Consider the following 15,249-nt stretch of genomic DNA (forward strand, 5'->3'; position numbering starts at 1 on the left):
AATATATATATATATATTTCACACATTCTGCCAGAATTTGTAAACGTATGAGCACAACTGTACATATATGCAGTCATACGTACCCCTGTCATATTGGAATGAAAGTGTAGGCTAGATCTTTTTCATAACCTCTAGGTGGCGATGGCATATTGGAATGAAATTGTACACCTTTCTCATAACCTAAGTGGCGATGGCATATTGGAATGAAAGTGCACAGCATTTTCATAACCTCTAGAAGGCGGCATAATTTATAAAATGTGAAAGTTTTTTTTTCATTTTCTCATGTACGCATGTTGACAAATGTTTGGGGAAAGAAATGCGCATTATACACAAGAAATTACGGAACTCACAATTGTGCTGAATGGCCTCTGATGGAATGACGGCGCTCAGTACTTATATAGTGTGGGAGGGCCAACTCACGCCACAAAGTATACGCCCCAACCTACATGCGTCATTGGGCTAGTTCGTTGCCCTGCTTAAAAAATCAGCGCAAATGAGATGGTGAAAAACAGTTTAATGCTTTTTCTCAACAATTGAATATTAATTTGTTGGTAGTCTTTAGCCATGTTTATTTTTAAACATATTTAATGTTTTAATGGAAAAAAAGACACAAATGATTGTATACCACCACAGGGGATTTGAAATAAAACAACCAAAATATGAGGTAAGTGTCGACTTTCATCTTTAGTAGAGAAGATGGATGGATGGCTGGATAAGTATTTTTCACTTTGGAGTTACTGCCATTTTGCAGAGTTCCTCCATTTTCAGCAGCTCAAAAGCATGAAAAGCCTCTGAAGTAAGCCTGATGTCTGGAGTCCAGAACCTCTCGAATAACCTATACAATTAAAGCTGAGAGTCTATGTTTCCGTCATTTCAAATCTATTGTTTGTGGTAGTGTACAAAGGAAAAATCATAAAAACACCTTCATTAACCTAACTCTATGTGGTTATCTTTAGAGTGGTATATTTGTATTTTTATAAATCTTCACACTTTCCCCGAGATTCTTCACCTCCTACAAGCCTACTTGCATACTTGGAGAAAATACAGTGCATAGCAAAGCAGCGATGCTGTGGTACAGAAGTGTGAAGAAATTGATGTCTGCTATGGGCTTCCAAACAACCACATTTTTGTCAAGTAATAAAATAAAAAAATTTGAACTACTCAACAAAATCCTTAGGATTAATTTATTTAAAAAATGAACACTCCTTTTACAAATTTTTAATAGTATTTTTTATACTATTAATGCAGTGTTCATATCGACCTATTGCATTTTGCTGTAAGAACCAGACTCTTATCTGACTTGACATTCACATCAAGACAGATGTACATTTTGGAAAAACTTGACCATTAAAAGCATTGACTTGAGCATTAACATTTTCAGACATGCTTGACATTCTCAATGCATCATGTCTGATAGTCTTCGTTAATCCTGATATCATCTTGGCAGTAGTTGCGGCTACAGGAGCTGTCTGAAAATTAGGGTTGCACGATATTGGAAAAAAAATTACATTGCGGTTTTCTTGAACTCTGATATATATTATGATGTTAAAAAATACAGATTAACATACACATAACGTGAAAACCAGCAGACATTTTCCGTCTCTAGAAGTAGTAGAAGTATAAAATCGTTTCTATGAAGTCTACCTGTATTTAAATGCACTGTAGTAATGCGCAATAGTTCAGCGAGACTTGAAATCATTTCTTTTCATGCCCAGTTATACTTTAGTCATTAGCACATTCCTAACACTATTCATTTGTTTTTAATAAATGTTATTTAGTACCTATGTTTTAATATATGCATTAATATTTGTATATTTGAGTACATTAGTTTAAGCAAAGCATGTTGTATACACCAGAGGTTTTGTCCCTTCAATAATGCCGTGGCTCTTCCCCCCAAGTGTAGACTGTTGCAACGTGCATTTGTTTGTCACATTCTGATGAAGGATACAGTAAATGCAGGCGTGTAATTGTTTCCAGTGTCCTCTTTAATAGTTATCATACACAAAAATAAGTATATAACACTGTGGGCTGCTCCATGTGTTGTTCGATCGGTTTTTGATGCTAACCTTTTAGCATGTCTAACCAGGTCCCTCTGCTGATCACTTATTAATATTACAATTGATTGACTGTATATCAATACACCAACATTGCCCAGGACTCTGCGCACACGTACATTGCAATGCAAAATATCAGTTGTTTACACGAGTGGTCAGTGGATACATCTAGAGAACATGTTTACAACCTGGAACACCATTGCCCTTATTAAGCTTGCCATTATTGTAGGTGGCATCAACTGTTGTCATGGTGATGGTGTTGTAGTGATCACCAAGCAGAGCATAACATGAGTTCAAGAGAAACCCCCAAAAATTAACATCTAAAGGGCTTTAAATACCCACTGAAATCACTTACTTTTGCACAGATGTATAACTACACAGTGGCTTGAGTTGCAGTACATATGAGTTTTTGTATTGAAAATGCATGTTGCAACATCTTCAGTGTGTGGGATGATGCTTTCATATCAGTTCACTCTTCCCCCTCACACACGCAGACCCACTATCCACTCTCTCCACTTGTCTCCCTCCATCCTCTTCTCTGTCTATGCTGACATAATCAGCACACATAAGATGACAATGAGTAATCATTTCATTGACCTCTGTCTAATGAGTATTACCACAATATAGTGTAAGTGCACAACAAAGTTCTGCTATACAAATGTAATTAATTAGTATTGGGTCTTCCTATGTAGCTGTTCTCACAGTGTTTCTGTGGGTTCTCTCCATGTACCCGGCTTTCCCGAAAGGCCACAGACATGTATCTAAAGTCACTAAATTGCCAGTAGGTATGAATATGAGTCCAAATGGTCATCTACTGTATCTGGGGGCTGTTTATCCATCACTGTTTTCAACTGAAAAACAGTGTGTATGCTGAAATCATCTGCACATTGCACATGCGTGTGTTAAAACAACAATGACCGACTTCTACAATCCCAAAATGGAAACCATTTTTGAACCATGAAAGACTGTCTCGACAATAAACATTTTAGATCATTTGATAAATCGCGCCACGCATACAGTAATAACCAGGTTCTCCAGATACCATCTAAATTCTGTGTGACCGCTAGAGTCTGTGAGCAACATAGAGGATGACTGTGTTTTGTTGGGATTAAATACTTTTGTGCATGTACAATTAACTTTTTTTGTGGAAAAACTAAAAGGTGTGTTGGATTAAATAATGGAATATCTCTTTTGTGTGTATGTCTACTATTTGGAAGGTGTGCTTTATCAGAATCAGAATCATATTTATTCGCCAAGTATGACAAAGACAAAAGACAAAACACTAGCTGAAAACAAGATGGTTAAAGTAAATCATTATATACCTAGAGCAATGACACATCAGAATCATCTTTATTCTTCAAGTATGTCAAAGACACAAGGAATTTGTCACCGGTAGTTGGAGCCGCTCTAGTACGACAACAGACAGTCAATTGACAGAGAATACTTTTGAGACACAAAGACACGAAAAAAACAGTCACTGAGCAATACAAGATTACCAGTAATGTGGTAATGCTGGTACCATCCATCCATCCATCCATTTTCTGAGCCGCTTCTCCTCACTAGGGTCGCGGGCGTGCTGGAGCCTATCCCAGCTGTCATCGGGCAGGAGGCGGGGTACACCCTGAACTGGTTGCCAGCCAATCGCAGGGCACATAGGAACAAACAACCATTCGCACTCACAGTCATGCCTACGGGCAATTTAGAGTCTCCAATTCATGCATGTTTTTGGGATGTGGGAGGAAACCGGAGTACCCGGAGAAAACCCACGCAGGCACGGGGAGAACATGCAAACTCCACACAGGCGGGGCCGGGGATTGAACCCGGGTCCTCAGAACTGTGAGGCTGACGCTCTAACCAGTCGGCCACCGTGCCCCTGGTACATTTGTATTTATTTATTTATTTGACAATGTGCAAAAAGATGCAGATTCCTCCAGAAATTAGAGAAGTTTGAAATGACTAATAGAACAATAGTCCGGTGTAGTGACCATTGTGCAAAGGGCGCAGAGACTTCAGGAATTGTGTGCAGTTTAAAGTGACGAATAGTGCGATAATCTGGAACAATGTCGATTGTGCAAATGTTGCAGATGCTACTCAGGCACATGAGTGGCCAGTATTGGTCAACAACAGATATGCAAATAGTGCAGCGTGGCGAGACTATTACAGTGAGTGCACAAGTAATGTATAATTGTCCCGACAGAGATGTGACAATAAACTTAAGACAAAATTGGCAGCATTTTTCAATGGAATTGTAAGTTTAAGAAATTAATGGCAAGGGAGAAGAAGCTGTTGGAATGTCTACTTGTTTAAGTTTGCATTGATCGGTAGCGCCTCCTTGAGGGGAGGAGCTGGAAGAGATGTTGGAGCCGCTCTAGTACAACAGAAAGTCAATTTACAGAACACTTTGGAGACATAAAGACATTGACAAAAAACAGTTGTGCAAAAAGATGCAGAGTCCTCTAGCACTTAGAGCAGTTCGAATGACTAATATCGCAATAGTCCGGTGCAATGACCATTGTGCAAAGGGCGCTGAGACTTCAAGGAGTGTATGCGGTTTAAAGTGACGAGTAGTGCGATAATCTGGGACAATGGTTGTGCAAATGTTACAGATACTCCTCAATCAGTGTGCAAATGGTGCAGATGCTACTCTGGCATGAGTGGCCAGTATATGCAAATAGTGCAGCATGGCGAGACAACTACAGTGAGTGCACGAGTAATACATAATTGGCCCCACAGAAATGTGACAACAAAGTCAAGTCAAAAAATTGCCAGCTTGTTGTAATGGAATTATAGGTTAGCTGTTTAAGAAGTTGATTGCAAGAGGGAAGAAGCTGTTGGAATGTCTACTATTTTCTAGTTTGCATTGATCGGTAGCGCCTACCTGAGGGAAGGAGCTGGAAGAGCTGGTGACCGGGATGTGGAGGGTCCAGGAGGATTTTGCATGCTCTTGTCTTAGTTCTGGCAGCGTGCAAGTCCTCAAGGGTGGGTAGGGGGGTACCGACAATCTTTTCAGCAGTTTTGATTGTCGGTTGCATTCGGAGTTTGTCCTTTTTTGTAGCAGCACCAAACCAGACTGTGATGGAAGAACACAGGACTGATTCGATGACTGCTGTGTAGAACTGCCTCAGCAGCTCCTGTGGTAGGCCGTGGCTCGTCAGAAGCCGCAGAAAGTACATCCTCTGCTGGACCTTTTTGAGGATGGAGTTGATGTTGATCTCCCACTTCAGGTCCTGAGAGACTATAATTCCCAGGAACTTGAAGGTCTTGACGGTTGGCACAGGGGAGTTGGACAGCGTGAGGGGCAGCTGTGGCGAAGGATGCCTCCTGAAGTCCATGATCATCTCTACAGTCTTGAGCGTATTTAGCTCCAGGTTGTATCGGCCGTACCACAGCTCCAGCCGCTCTACTTCCTGTCGATACGCAGACTCGTCACAGTCTTTGATGAGGCCGATGACTGTGGTGTCACAACAAATTTCAGGAGTTTGACAGCCGTGTGCGTTGAGGGGCAGTTGTTCGTGTAGAGAGAAGAGCAGTGGAGAGAGGACACAACCTTGGGGCGCCCCGGTGCTGGTGGTGCATGTAGATGAAGTGGTGTCCCCCAGCCTCACCTGCTGTGTCCTGCCCGTCAGGTAGCTGTAAACCCACTGGCAGATGGCAGGCGAGACGCTTAGCTGGAGAAGCTTGGAGGAGAGACGTTCGGGGATGATGGTGTTGAACCCAGATCTGAAGTCCATGAATAGGATCCTCACATAGGTCCCCGCGTCGTTGAGGTGTTCTAGGATGAAGTGCAGTCCCATGTTGACTGCATCATCTGCAGAGCTGTTTGCGCAGTAGGAAAACTGCAGGGGCTCCAGCAGGGGACCTGTGACGCTCTTGAGGTGGTCCAGCACAAGGCGTTCAAACGACTTGAATTGAGCGGATTTGCGAAAGTTGGTGAATGAAAGTCCGGGGTAGACTCCCTGATGTTTAGCAAGTCTTCCCTTGTATAAGTGAAGCGCGTAATGTCTTCAAAGACGGACGAAAAACATCGACAATACTAGTAAGCACGTAACAGAGACGTCCATAAGCGCCATCTTGTTATTGCAAATTAGGTTTGGGATGTATGTTTAACAAGGTTAGGTTCATGTTTTGTTTAGTTTTTTTCTAAAAGAGTGACCATATCAGGAGGGTTCACATTCCCACTTAAGGACAATCTAAAGTCTTCAATTAACCCAACGTGTATTTTTGGAATTTGAAAGGGCTGTCAGGGCTCACCAGAGTCACTCGCACAGTTTGTTTGGCACAGTTTTTATGCCGAATGCCCTTCATGACACAACACACCCATTTATTTTATTTTTTTGTTTTTTTGTTTGTTCTTTTTAATCTGGCCTTGGGACTGGCAGTGGCTGGGTATTGGAACACTAATCGGGAATCAAACCTGCACCGTATGCGTGAAAGTACATACTGCGTTTATTCCCTTGAAATTTGTCCTCTGTGCCGACTGTATTAGGCCATTATTTTTCATATCAGTGTATGGGAAATCATCTTGTTGTTCCCTTTCTGTATTGGGTTCCACTATTGTAAACTTGATCCTTAGATATAGTACATGTTTTTGACTTGGCAGGGCATTGAATTACACAGGAGGATAGCACAGAATGGATAGGGGGATTTGGCACTGAACCAAGTCTTCCGTTCTACTTCATCAGGTGACAAATCACTTATTGTTTAAAGTTTGTAATTCACATGATTTATTATTCAAGTTAACAACATATTGGCATTGACTAATGCATCTATAGTAGGTGTTATAAGAAAATTATAATTATTTGTCTTTGAGCAAGCTGTTCTGCACTTCTGCCCAGCTGTTATGTGTGGCGGGGATTTATGGAAGTTTTCTGCCAACGAAACAAATCGGGACAGGGAGGTGGAACATTTCCGCTATTAAATACACTATTATGGGGCCACCAGTGCCTGGCTGGCTGTGCACCTGGTGTGAAACACATAACTGATGCTGGGATCTATGTGACTGATTGGCAAGTGGGGCGGCCGGTGGGGTGGCCAGCAAATGTATGGGGGGGCCATGGCCACCCCCTGGCGGCGCCCCTGGCTGAGCAGGGTGGAAGAGGAGACAGGCAAAGGTCCGCAGGTTCCAGCCCACTGGTTGTCATTCTAACTAAAGCCAGGGTTTGTCATTATCTTGACAGTATGTGGGGCGAGATGAGGGCTGGCACATTGCATGAGACAGATCCACCCTTAAAAAGAGATCATTCCACCATGGCAAGAAATATGCTGTAAAGATACATCTATAATTCTTGGTCTTCAGGGTATTTTTGCAAAAGCATAACTGGGAACTTGTTTGAATTAAAAAAAAAAAAAAAAAGAAATTGCACATTCCGTTTAAAGTATTCAAAAATACAGTATTTGTAATGTTAAAGTGCAGGAAGTAAACATACTGTATCACACAAGTAATTTTACTAATTGTAATTGAAGATTTTGGTTGTTTCTTTGCTTATTTTACACTATCCTTACGCTATCCTCATTTCATGGCAACATACAATGTCTGCCTCATTCCACTACACTCATTTCATATATGCCCCCGCCCCTTGCCCGTTTACCTTCTAGCAATATTTTAGTGTTGGCTTCATTTAACACTGTGTTATCAACTGCCTATTCTTCTTGCTCATCTGCCTCTCCTGACTGAGCAGCTAGCCTGCAGCACTGGCAGCACTTTACACTGTGGACTTGTACACTAACACACCATACCAGGCTTTCTCTCATCTCAACCACCCTTATCTCTCTGCTCCCTTTACGTGGGTGCTTCTTTATAATGTCCCTTATCGAGCTTTCTCTCTAGCATTTTTCTTGGAGCAAATTGTACCATATATTAACTGACATTATAGATTTGAACCTGAAAGCAATTTCTGGCTTATGTAATCAACTGGCGTACAAATCAGCAAGCCACGTTTATATTCTTAAATTCCAGCTGTAGATTGCCAAAGGTAGGAAGTAACTTTACACAGTAATATAATTTACGCATTCTGTACCTGAACTGTAGGTAGTTTAGCGTTTATGGGATTGGTAAGAATTGTGCTTAATTTAGAAGGAAACAATGGAAGTTGGAAGTGGCGCCTGCATCACTTCCGGGTTATCGTAATTTTAAATTACAGCGTTATAAATCAAGATATTTGATATATATGAGGGGCACCACATCATATTTTTACAAGTTTAACTTGAGGCAAAATGTCGACAAACCTTTATAATCAGTCTCTTATCGGAAGGTAGCTACTTAGAAACTTTGAGTTCTAGACTTTCTAGAGGTTTCGTTCCGAACCCAAACACACACACAATCAATGGAAGTGGTGAAGTTTATAGAACATTTAATAATAAAAAGGGGTTTCTACAGGATAAAACACAGAAAAACACAAAACAAACAAGGTACAGATGAACATTGGCGAAGGAAGGGATTTATGACGTGAGATGAGCAGAATGGGCGTGTAGTGAATGCGTATAGCTGAGGACTCCTGGTCTCATTAATCAGAATCAGAATCATCTTTATTTGCCAAGTATGTCCAAAACACACAAGGAATTTGTCTCCGGTAGTTGGAGCCGCTCTAGTACAACAGACAGTCAATTTACAGAACACTTTGGAGACATTGACAAAAAACAATTGTGCAAAAAGATGCAGAGTCCTGTAGCACTTAGAGCAGTTCGAATGACTAATATTGCAATAGACCGGTGCAATGACCATTGTGCAAGGGGCGCTGAGACTTCAAGGAGTGTATGCGGTTTAAAGTGACGAGTAGTGCGATAATCTGGGACAATGTTGGTTGTGCAAATGTTACAGATACTCCTCAAACAGTGTGCAATGGAGCAGATGCTACTCTGGCAAGAGTGGCCAGTATATGCAAATAGTGCAGCATGGTGAGACAACTACAGTGAGTGCACGAGTAATACATAATTGGCCCCACAGAAATGTGACAACGAAGTCAAAAAATTGCCAGCATGTTGTAATGGAATTGTAGGTCAGGTGTTTAAGAAGTTGATCGCAAGAGGGAAGAAGCTGTTGGAATGTCTACTAGTTCTAGTTTGCATTGATCGGTAGCGCCTACCTGAGGGTAGGAGCTGGAAGAGCTGGTGACCTGGGTGCGGAGGGTCCGAGAGGATTTTGCACGCCCTTGTCTTAGTTCTGGCAGCGTGCAAGTCCTCAATGGTGGGTAGGGGGGTACCGACAATCCTTTCAGCAGTTTTGATTGTCCGTTGCAGTCGGAGTTTGTCCTTTTTTGTAGCAGCACCGAACCAGACTGTGATGGAAGAACACAGGACTGATTCGATGACCGCTGTGTAGAACTGTCTCAGCAGCTCCGGTGGCAGGCCGTGCTTTCTCAGAAGCCACAGGAAGTACATCCTCTGCTGGGCCTTTTTGAGGACGGAGTTGATGTTAGTCGCCCACTTCAGGTCCTGAGAGATTGTAATTCCCAGGAACTTGAAGGTCTCGACGGTTGACACAAGGCGGCTGGACAACGTGAGGGGCAGCTGTGGCGAAGGATGCCTCCTGAAGTCCACGATCATCTCTACAGTCATGAGCGTGTTCAGCTCCAGGTTGTGTCGGCCGCACCACAGCTCCAGCCGCTCCACTTCCTGTCGATATGCAGACTCGTCACCATCCTTGATGAGGCCGATGACAGTGGTGTCATCTACAAACTTCAGGAGTTTGACAGTCGGGTTCGCTGAGGTGCAGTCGTTCGTGTAGAGAGAGAAGAGCAGCGGAGAGAGGACACAACCTTGGGGCGCCCCAGTGCTGATGCTGCATGTGGATGAGATGGTCTCCCCCAGCCTCACCTGCTGTGTCCTGCCCGTCAGAAAGCTGTAAATCCACTGGCAGATGGCAGGTGAGACGCTGAGCTGGAGAAGCTTGGATGAAAGGAGTTCAGGGATGATAGTGTTGAACGCTGAGCTGAAGTCCACGAACAGGATCCTCGCGTAGGTCCCTGCACTGTCGAGGTGTTCTAGGATGAAGTGCAGTCCCATGTTGACTGCATCATCCGCAGACCTGTTCGCTTGGTAGGCAAACTGCAGGGGGTCCAGCAGGGGACTTGTGACACTCTTGAGGTGGTCCAGCACGAGACGTTCAAAGGACTTCATGACCACAGATGTCAAAGCGACAGGCCTGTAGTCATTCAGACCCGAGATTGCAGGTTTCTTGGGGACTGGAATGATGGTGGAGCGTTTGAAACAGGATGGAACTTCGCACAGTTCCAGAGATCTATTGAAGATCTGAGTGAAGATTAGAGCGAGCTGGTCCGCGCAGACTTTGAGGCAGGATGGGGACACATGGTCCGGGCCTGCCGCTGTGTTAATCTTTTGTTGGTTGAAGATGCGTCTCACATCCTGTTCATGAATGGTTAACGCAGAAGTCAGAGGTGTGATTGTGGTCGCGGGTGCGGCCGGGTGGGTGTGTGGTGTAAAACTGTCCTTTTCAAATATAAACCCAAATATGCACTAATCCGTACTTTTAGTATACCGCAATGTTGGACTTACGTGTCTGGAACACGTTTGAGGCAGGCGAGTCAGGCTCCCGAGTGTTCGGCCGGTCCAGTCCACACCAGGAACAGGTGGATTCGACGGAACGGAGGAAAAAAGGGAGGAGAAGCAGGAGGCCAACGAGTTCTCAGGCAGGACGTCTCTCGTGTGTCTGTTTGCCAGACGTTCAGAGCGTCCGCCTCCGTTCCCTCAGACTGAGATCGGGCCACCAAGCAGGGTGGCTCGGATCGCTTGCAGGAAGCTGCGGCTGGGGATCATCCGATGTGTTCTTACCACAACATTACATCTGGTTCAGTTAACAACATATTCGATGTCAGACATTCAGGTTTGCAGCAATACAGTCACTAGAGGTGTTCATGTAAAGTTCTTAAACTATTCACTCCCAGTCGAGTCACAGACTGTCTTATGAACCCATGTCTGTAGTGTCGTTCCGTCGCCCGCGGGTGTCGCTGTTGCCTGTTCAAACTCCCAAATGGCAGTAGTCAAAAGGGTGTAATCCTTCGACTGGCAGGGAGTTAATTAACTTAGGGTCTCCGCTTTGAAGTGCCAGGCAGCCGTGATTCACTAAGCGTCGGCATGGCAAAGCAAATGTCTGTGTCTTGTTGAAGATAGTTTATTGCGTTGATCCGTTTAGAGTCTGCGTGTGACTCTGGAGTTAATGTCTACCTCGGCGGGAAGCGGCGGTAGTGCTGGGGTGCCGGGTGGCATCTTTTGCGTGGCATGTCCGCTACAGTAGCATCAATAGAAAAAAATCTATAGCTTTCAACACTCTAATTTCCAATACTATACTAAGCATAGCTTAAATGAAACTGATTTTATGTAGCTAGAGACAGAGGGATTCACGTTAATTTTTCATTACATTTTCTGCTTCAATATTTTTAGCTAACTATAAGTCTATATAAGCATAAGCAAGTCTATAAGCATAGCTTAAATGAAACGGTGATTTTATGTAGCTAGAGACAGAGGGATTCACAAGTTAATTTTTCATTACATTTTCTGCTTCAGTATATTTAACTGACTATAAGTCAGTATTGGAAAAATAAGTTATAATACAACATAATGTAAATGTTTCTTTAAATCAGGGGAAAATTAAAAACAATAACAAGTCGATATTGAAATCTTTTCCAGTCTCCATTTGTTACCTATGCTACTCAATATTTACAAATATTATATACTTTTTCATACTTTTTAAATCACTTTGTAAGTATGCTCATCAGAATGTTAGCCCCCAGGTCACAATTTAATAACGTGTGAATATGCTCTTCAGTTGATTGAAATAACCTTTACCTGGTTGCTGCAAGATCTAGATCTAGCAGATATACATGTACAGACACATTCTTGAACGTAAATAGGTCAACTTTTGTGTATTCCAGCTGTCCCAGATTGCCATGTTTTGCTTTTAAAAGAAGAACAAAAAGGGTGATCGCACTGGTCTCCACCAATCACAGCTCAGAACTCATCATACTCTTACACACTGGCTGTGACCTCTATTCCTGGTTTCCGATCGATTAGTCATGCCTGGCTGCTGTCATGTGTAGAAGACCAGGGAAGCCTCTAATTGGGCAGTCCGGGAAGAGAGAGAGAGAGAGAGAGAGAGAGAGAGAGAGAGAGAGAGAGAGTTTTCGAGATGGGGACAGAGACTTAAACAAGCGGGAGGGAGTACAGATATGAGAGCAGCTAAGAGGAAAGAATTGTCCATAGATGTGCGTTAATGTGAAGTTTTTAATATCAAGGCATGACAAGCAAAGATATTTTTTATTCTTTCTGACTACAATTTTCCTGGTGTTAAATCTTTAACAGGACAAAGATATGAGTGTTTAACTATGGGTTCCCATCTCCCCTTCTGGAATATAAATTGACAACATCGCCAATGGAGTGACTGGGATTTCAGAAACATAGCTGGAGTATGTTTTAACAACATACTGACGTTGGATGATAAGCATCACCTGAGAGAAGAATAACTGGTGGACAGCCTATTTGTGGAAATTCAAAGAAAAATCTTCCTTTGGAGTGCAGGACCTGACTTGAACTGTTTTTGTCCATTCAGTCCGAAACCAAAGACTGAAAGGAAGCTAAACCCCTCCAAGGTTCCTTCTGCTTTTCATCGTATATGTCAGAAATTTTGATCTTATTACTTTTGACGTTGTAACTCACAAAGATGGTGATGGATTTCATGTACTCCAAACACACTCAAAGACAATGCTTTGGTTTTTAGGAGTTCAGTTCATGCTGTTGTCAAAGCAGCAGACATGGAAAAAGTCCCCACAAATGATCTTAATGTACTGAGACAAATGGACAAAGAAAAGTGGAAATCCAGTCCAATATTGCAGATTTTGGTTGTTCTTTAATGGCCTGACCTAGATTATGTGGACACAAGTGATTCTGAAGAGCTACTGTGTTTTATCCCTGTAAAGGCAATGATGTAGTGGGACGGAGAGAAGTCAAAGAAGTCAGGACTACCTCTTACTGTATGTTGTGTTTAAGTATATGTATCCGCAGCTATGACTACTTACTTCCACAGCCATGAATTCTGTTGTAGTCCTAAAAAGCCCAGCAGTGGATCTTCTAAGGGGAAATCTGGCAAAGGGAAGTGCAAGTCAAGCAAGAGCCACAATTTCTCGAAGCATAGCCAGAAATTACTGCAAGTACAGACAACTCAATTACAGCGGTCCCCCCTACATTCACCAAAGCACAATTCTCATTTGCCAAAACAAGGATGTCATTCGCCCAAACATCTTCTTCCTTCACCTTCTCCTAGCTATTACCATATAGCCCCACCATCTCCATGTCATCAACTAGCGCCACCCTTACAGAACTATCAACTCTCTCCACGATCACAAAATCATCTACTGCACTCAGCAAGCAACCAGCAGATCTACACCTCGCCAAGCCATCACCAGCTGCAGCATCTTTCTCCAAACCAGCAACAGTTTCACCTTCCAGCCTCACCTGGTCGCCCACTCTCCTCGCCTTCATCACATCAACTCTATCACCACCATCAGCCGCAGCCGGCACAGACCCATTCAAACAGTCACAATTCCTTGTTCCAGCAGTACCAACATCATTATCCTACTCCTCTGCCCCACTGCTCACAGTCCCTTTCTATCCATCCATTTCACTCGCCACAAATACCGCTGTGTTCAGCACTGCGTGGTTACGGCTGGAGTACATTGCCCACACACCTGGCCAACAGAGCCTCTCGAGGAAATTTCCCAAACTTGAGAGACACCGTGACAAAAAGTCCCACAAACAGCAAAACCAAAGGAAAAGCCGGGACCCGACCATGGCCCAATGATTCCTATATGTGGAATTTACGCTGCATGGAACCATCCTCACACATACACCACTTTCCACAAATACAAGCTCATGTGCAGGTAGGTCGCATTAGTAACAAGTATTCTCCATGGATTATATGCTATTCCATTTTTAATTTTAGGCCACATGTGGCTCCGTTGGTAGAGCGGGTTGTCCGGTGACCAAAGGGTCACAGGTTTGAATCCTGGCTCCGACTGTCTGTATGTCGAAGTGTCCTTGAGCAAGACACTGAATCCTAATTTGCTCCCAGTGGGCCTGGCAAGCGGCTTGCACGGCAGCAGACACCCATTGGTTTATGAATATGTGGGTGAATGTGAGGCTTTGTAAAGCACTTTGGGCACTGTGATGGTGTCGATAAAGCGCTATATAAGTGCAGACCATTTACCATTTATAATATAGTCACATTTTTTTATTATAGCTGTTCTTAGATGTTACTATCCCAAAAACCTTAACACCTTCTCCAAATGTGATGAATTAATGACATTTTTAACAAAAGGAGCGAGGGGTTGTAAAACTGTAATGTACTAATTTCAGCGTTAGGTATAGCAATTAGGCTTTGTGCTTTCAGCTACGTACTTGCATATTGGAAAGAAATTAAATCAAGTCGGTATACAAGATGATCATCTATGATAACTGATGTATATGCAGTCAATGCAGTAATTGTAATTAGTCCTTCATTGTATTAATATAAATGGAAATATGGAGTAAAGAAAAGGAAATGCTCCATGGTAGAACAAAGCGTATATTGTTTGTTTTATTACTGAAACATCCTTATTAGTGTAATAGTTAAAGAACGGTATTAATTTTTATGCTGTATGACGTACCATGACAACACAGAATCAACATGCTGTTCAATCATAGATTGTGTTACCAAGCCAACGAGAAAGTAGTTGTCATCATCTTTGTCCAACTGCCCAGTGTGCACAGAAAGGTGTCCTTCTCCACACAAACTGAATCATTCATCTCTATTAACAGTTTCATATTCCATTTTGGCCCGGTGGGTTCTGGGAATTAGATTTTAGCAGATTTTTTACGTGAACTGATTTTGAAAACATGCATGGATCTCCACATTAAGTGTAATTTAGCAACATGGTGATTAAGTGGAACCATGAGAGAAAATACAATCAATGCTTTTCCTGTCTTTGAGGTCATTTGTCTGCTTCACACTCACTTTTTCCCCGAGTTTGTGAGCAAAATTCGGACTTGGGAAATGCTTGCGCACAGCCATCCCCATAGCTCCGCCCCTAGTTCTCATGGAAATGAAAGCCATGTGCATGTTGACACTCCCCGCAGTAGAGAGCGAGGGGAGCCACGTCTCTTTCGCGTGAGACAGAACTGCCCTCCAAAATCAGTCAATTTCAGACTG

The 15,249-nt window shown here is 42.8% G+C and overlaps 1 protein-coding gene across 11 annotated transcripts in view; it reads left to right on the plus strand.

Moving 5' to 3' along the window:
- Nucleotides 1-15,249, plus strand: part of LOC133481290 (discs large homolog 1-like protein) — a 128,123-nt gene that overhangs the window by 54,780 nt on the left and 58,094 nt on the right. Inside the window, exon 1 of one of the 11 annotated variants that reach the window (XM_061780479.1) lies at nt 12,797-13,942. The exons of the other annotated variants lie outside the window; for them this stretch is intronic. Coding sequence (XP_061636463.1) covers nt 13,070-13,942 — 873 coding nt within the window. The 5' untranslated portion in view covers nt 12,797-13,069. Of the gene's footprint in view, nt 1-12,796; nt 13,943-15,249 lie in introns of those variants that run through there. 11 annotated transcript variants of the gene reach the window in all.

Source organism: Phyllopteryx taeniolatus, chromosome 7, assembly GCF_024500385.1.
Source record: "Phyllopteryx taeniolatus isolate TA_2022b chromosome 7, UOR_Ptae_1.2, whole genome shotgun sequence".
NCBI classification, from domain to species: Eukaryota; Metazoa; Chordata; class Actinopteri; order Syngnathiformes; family Syngnathidae; genus Phyllopteryx; species Phyllopteryx taeniolatus.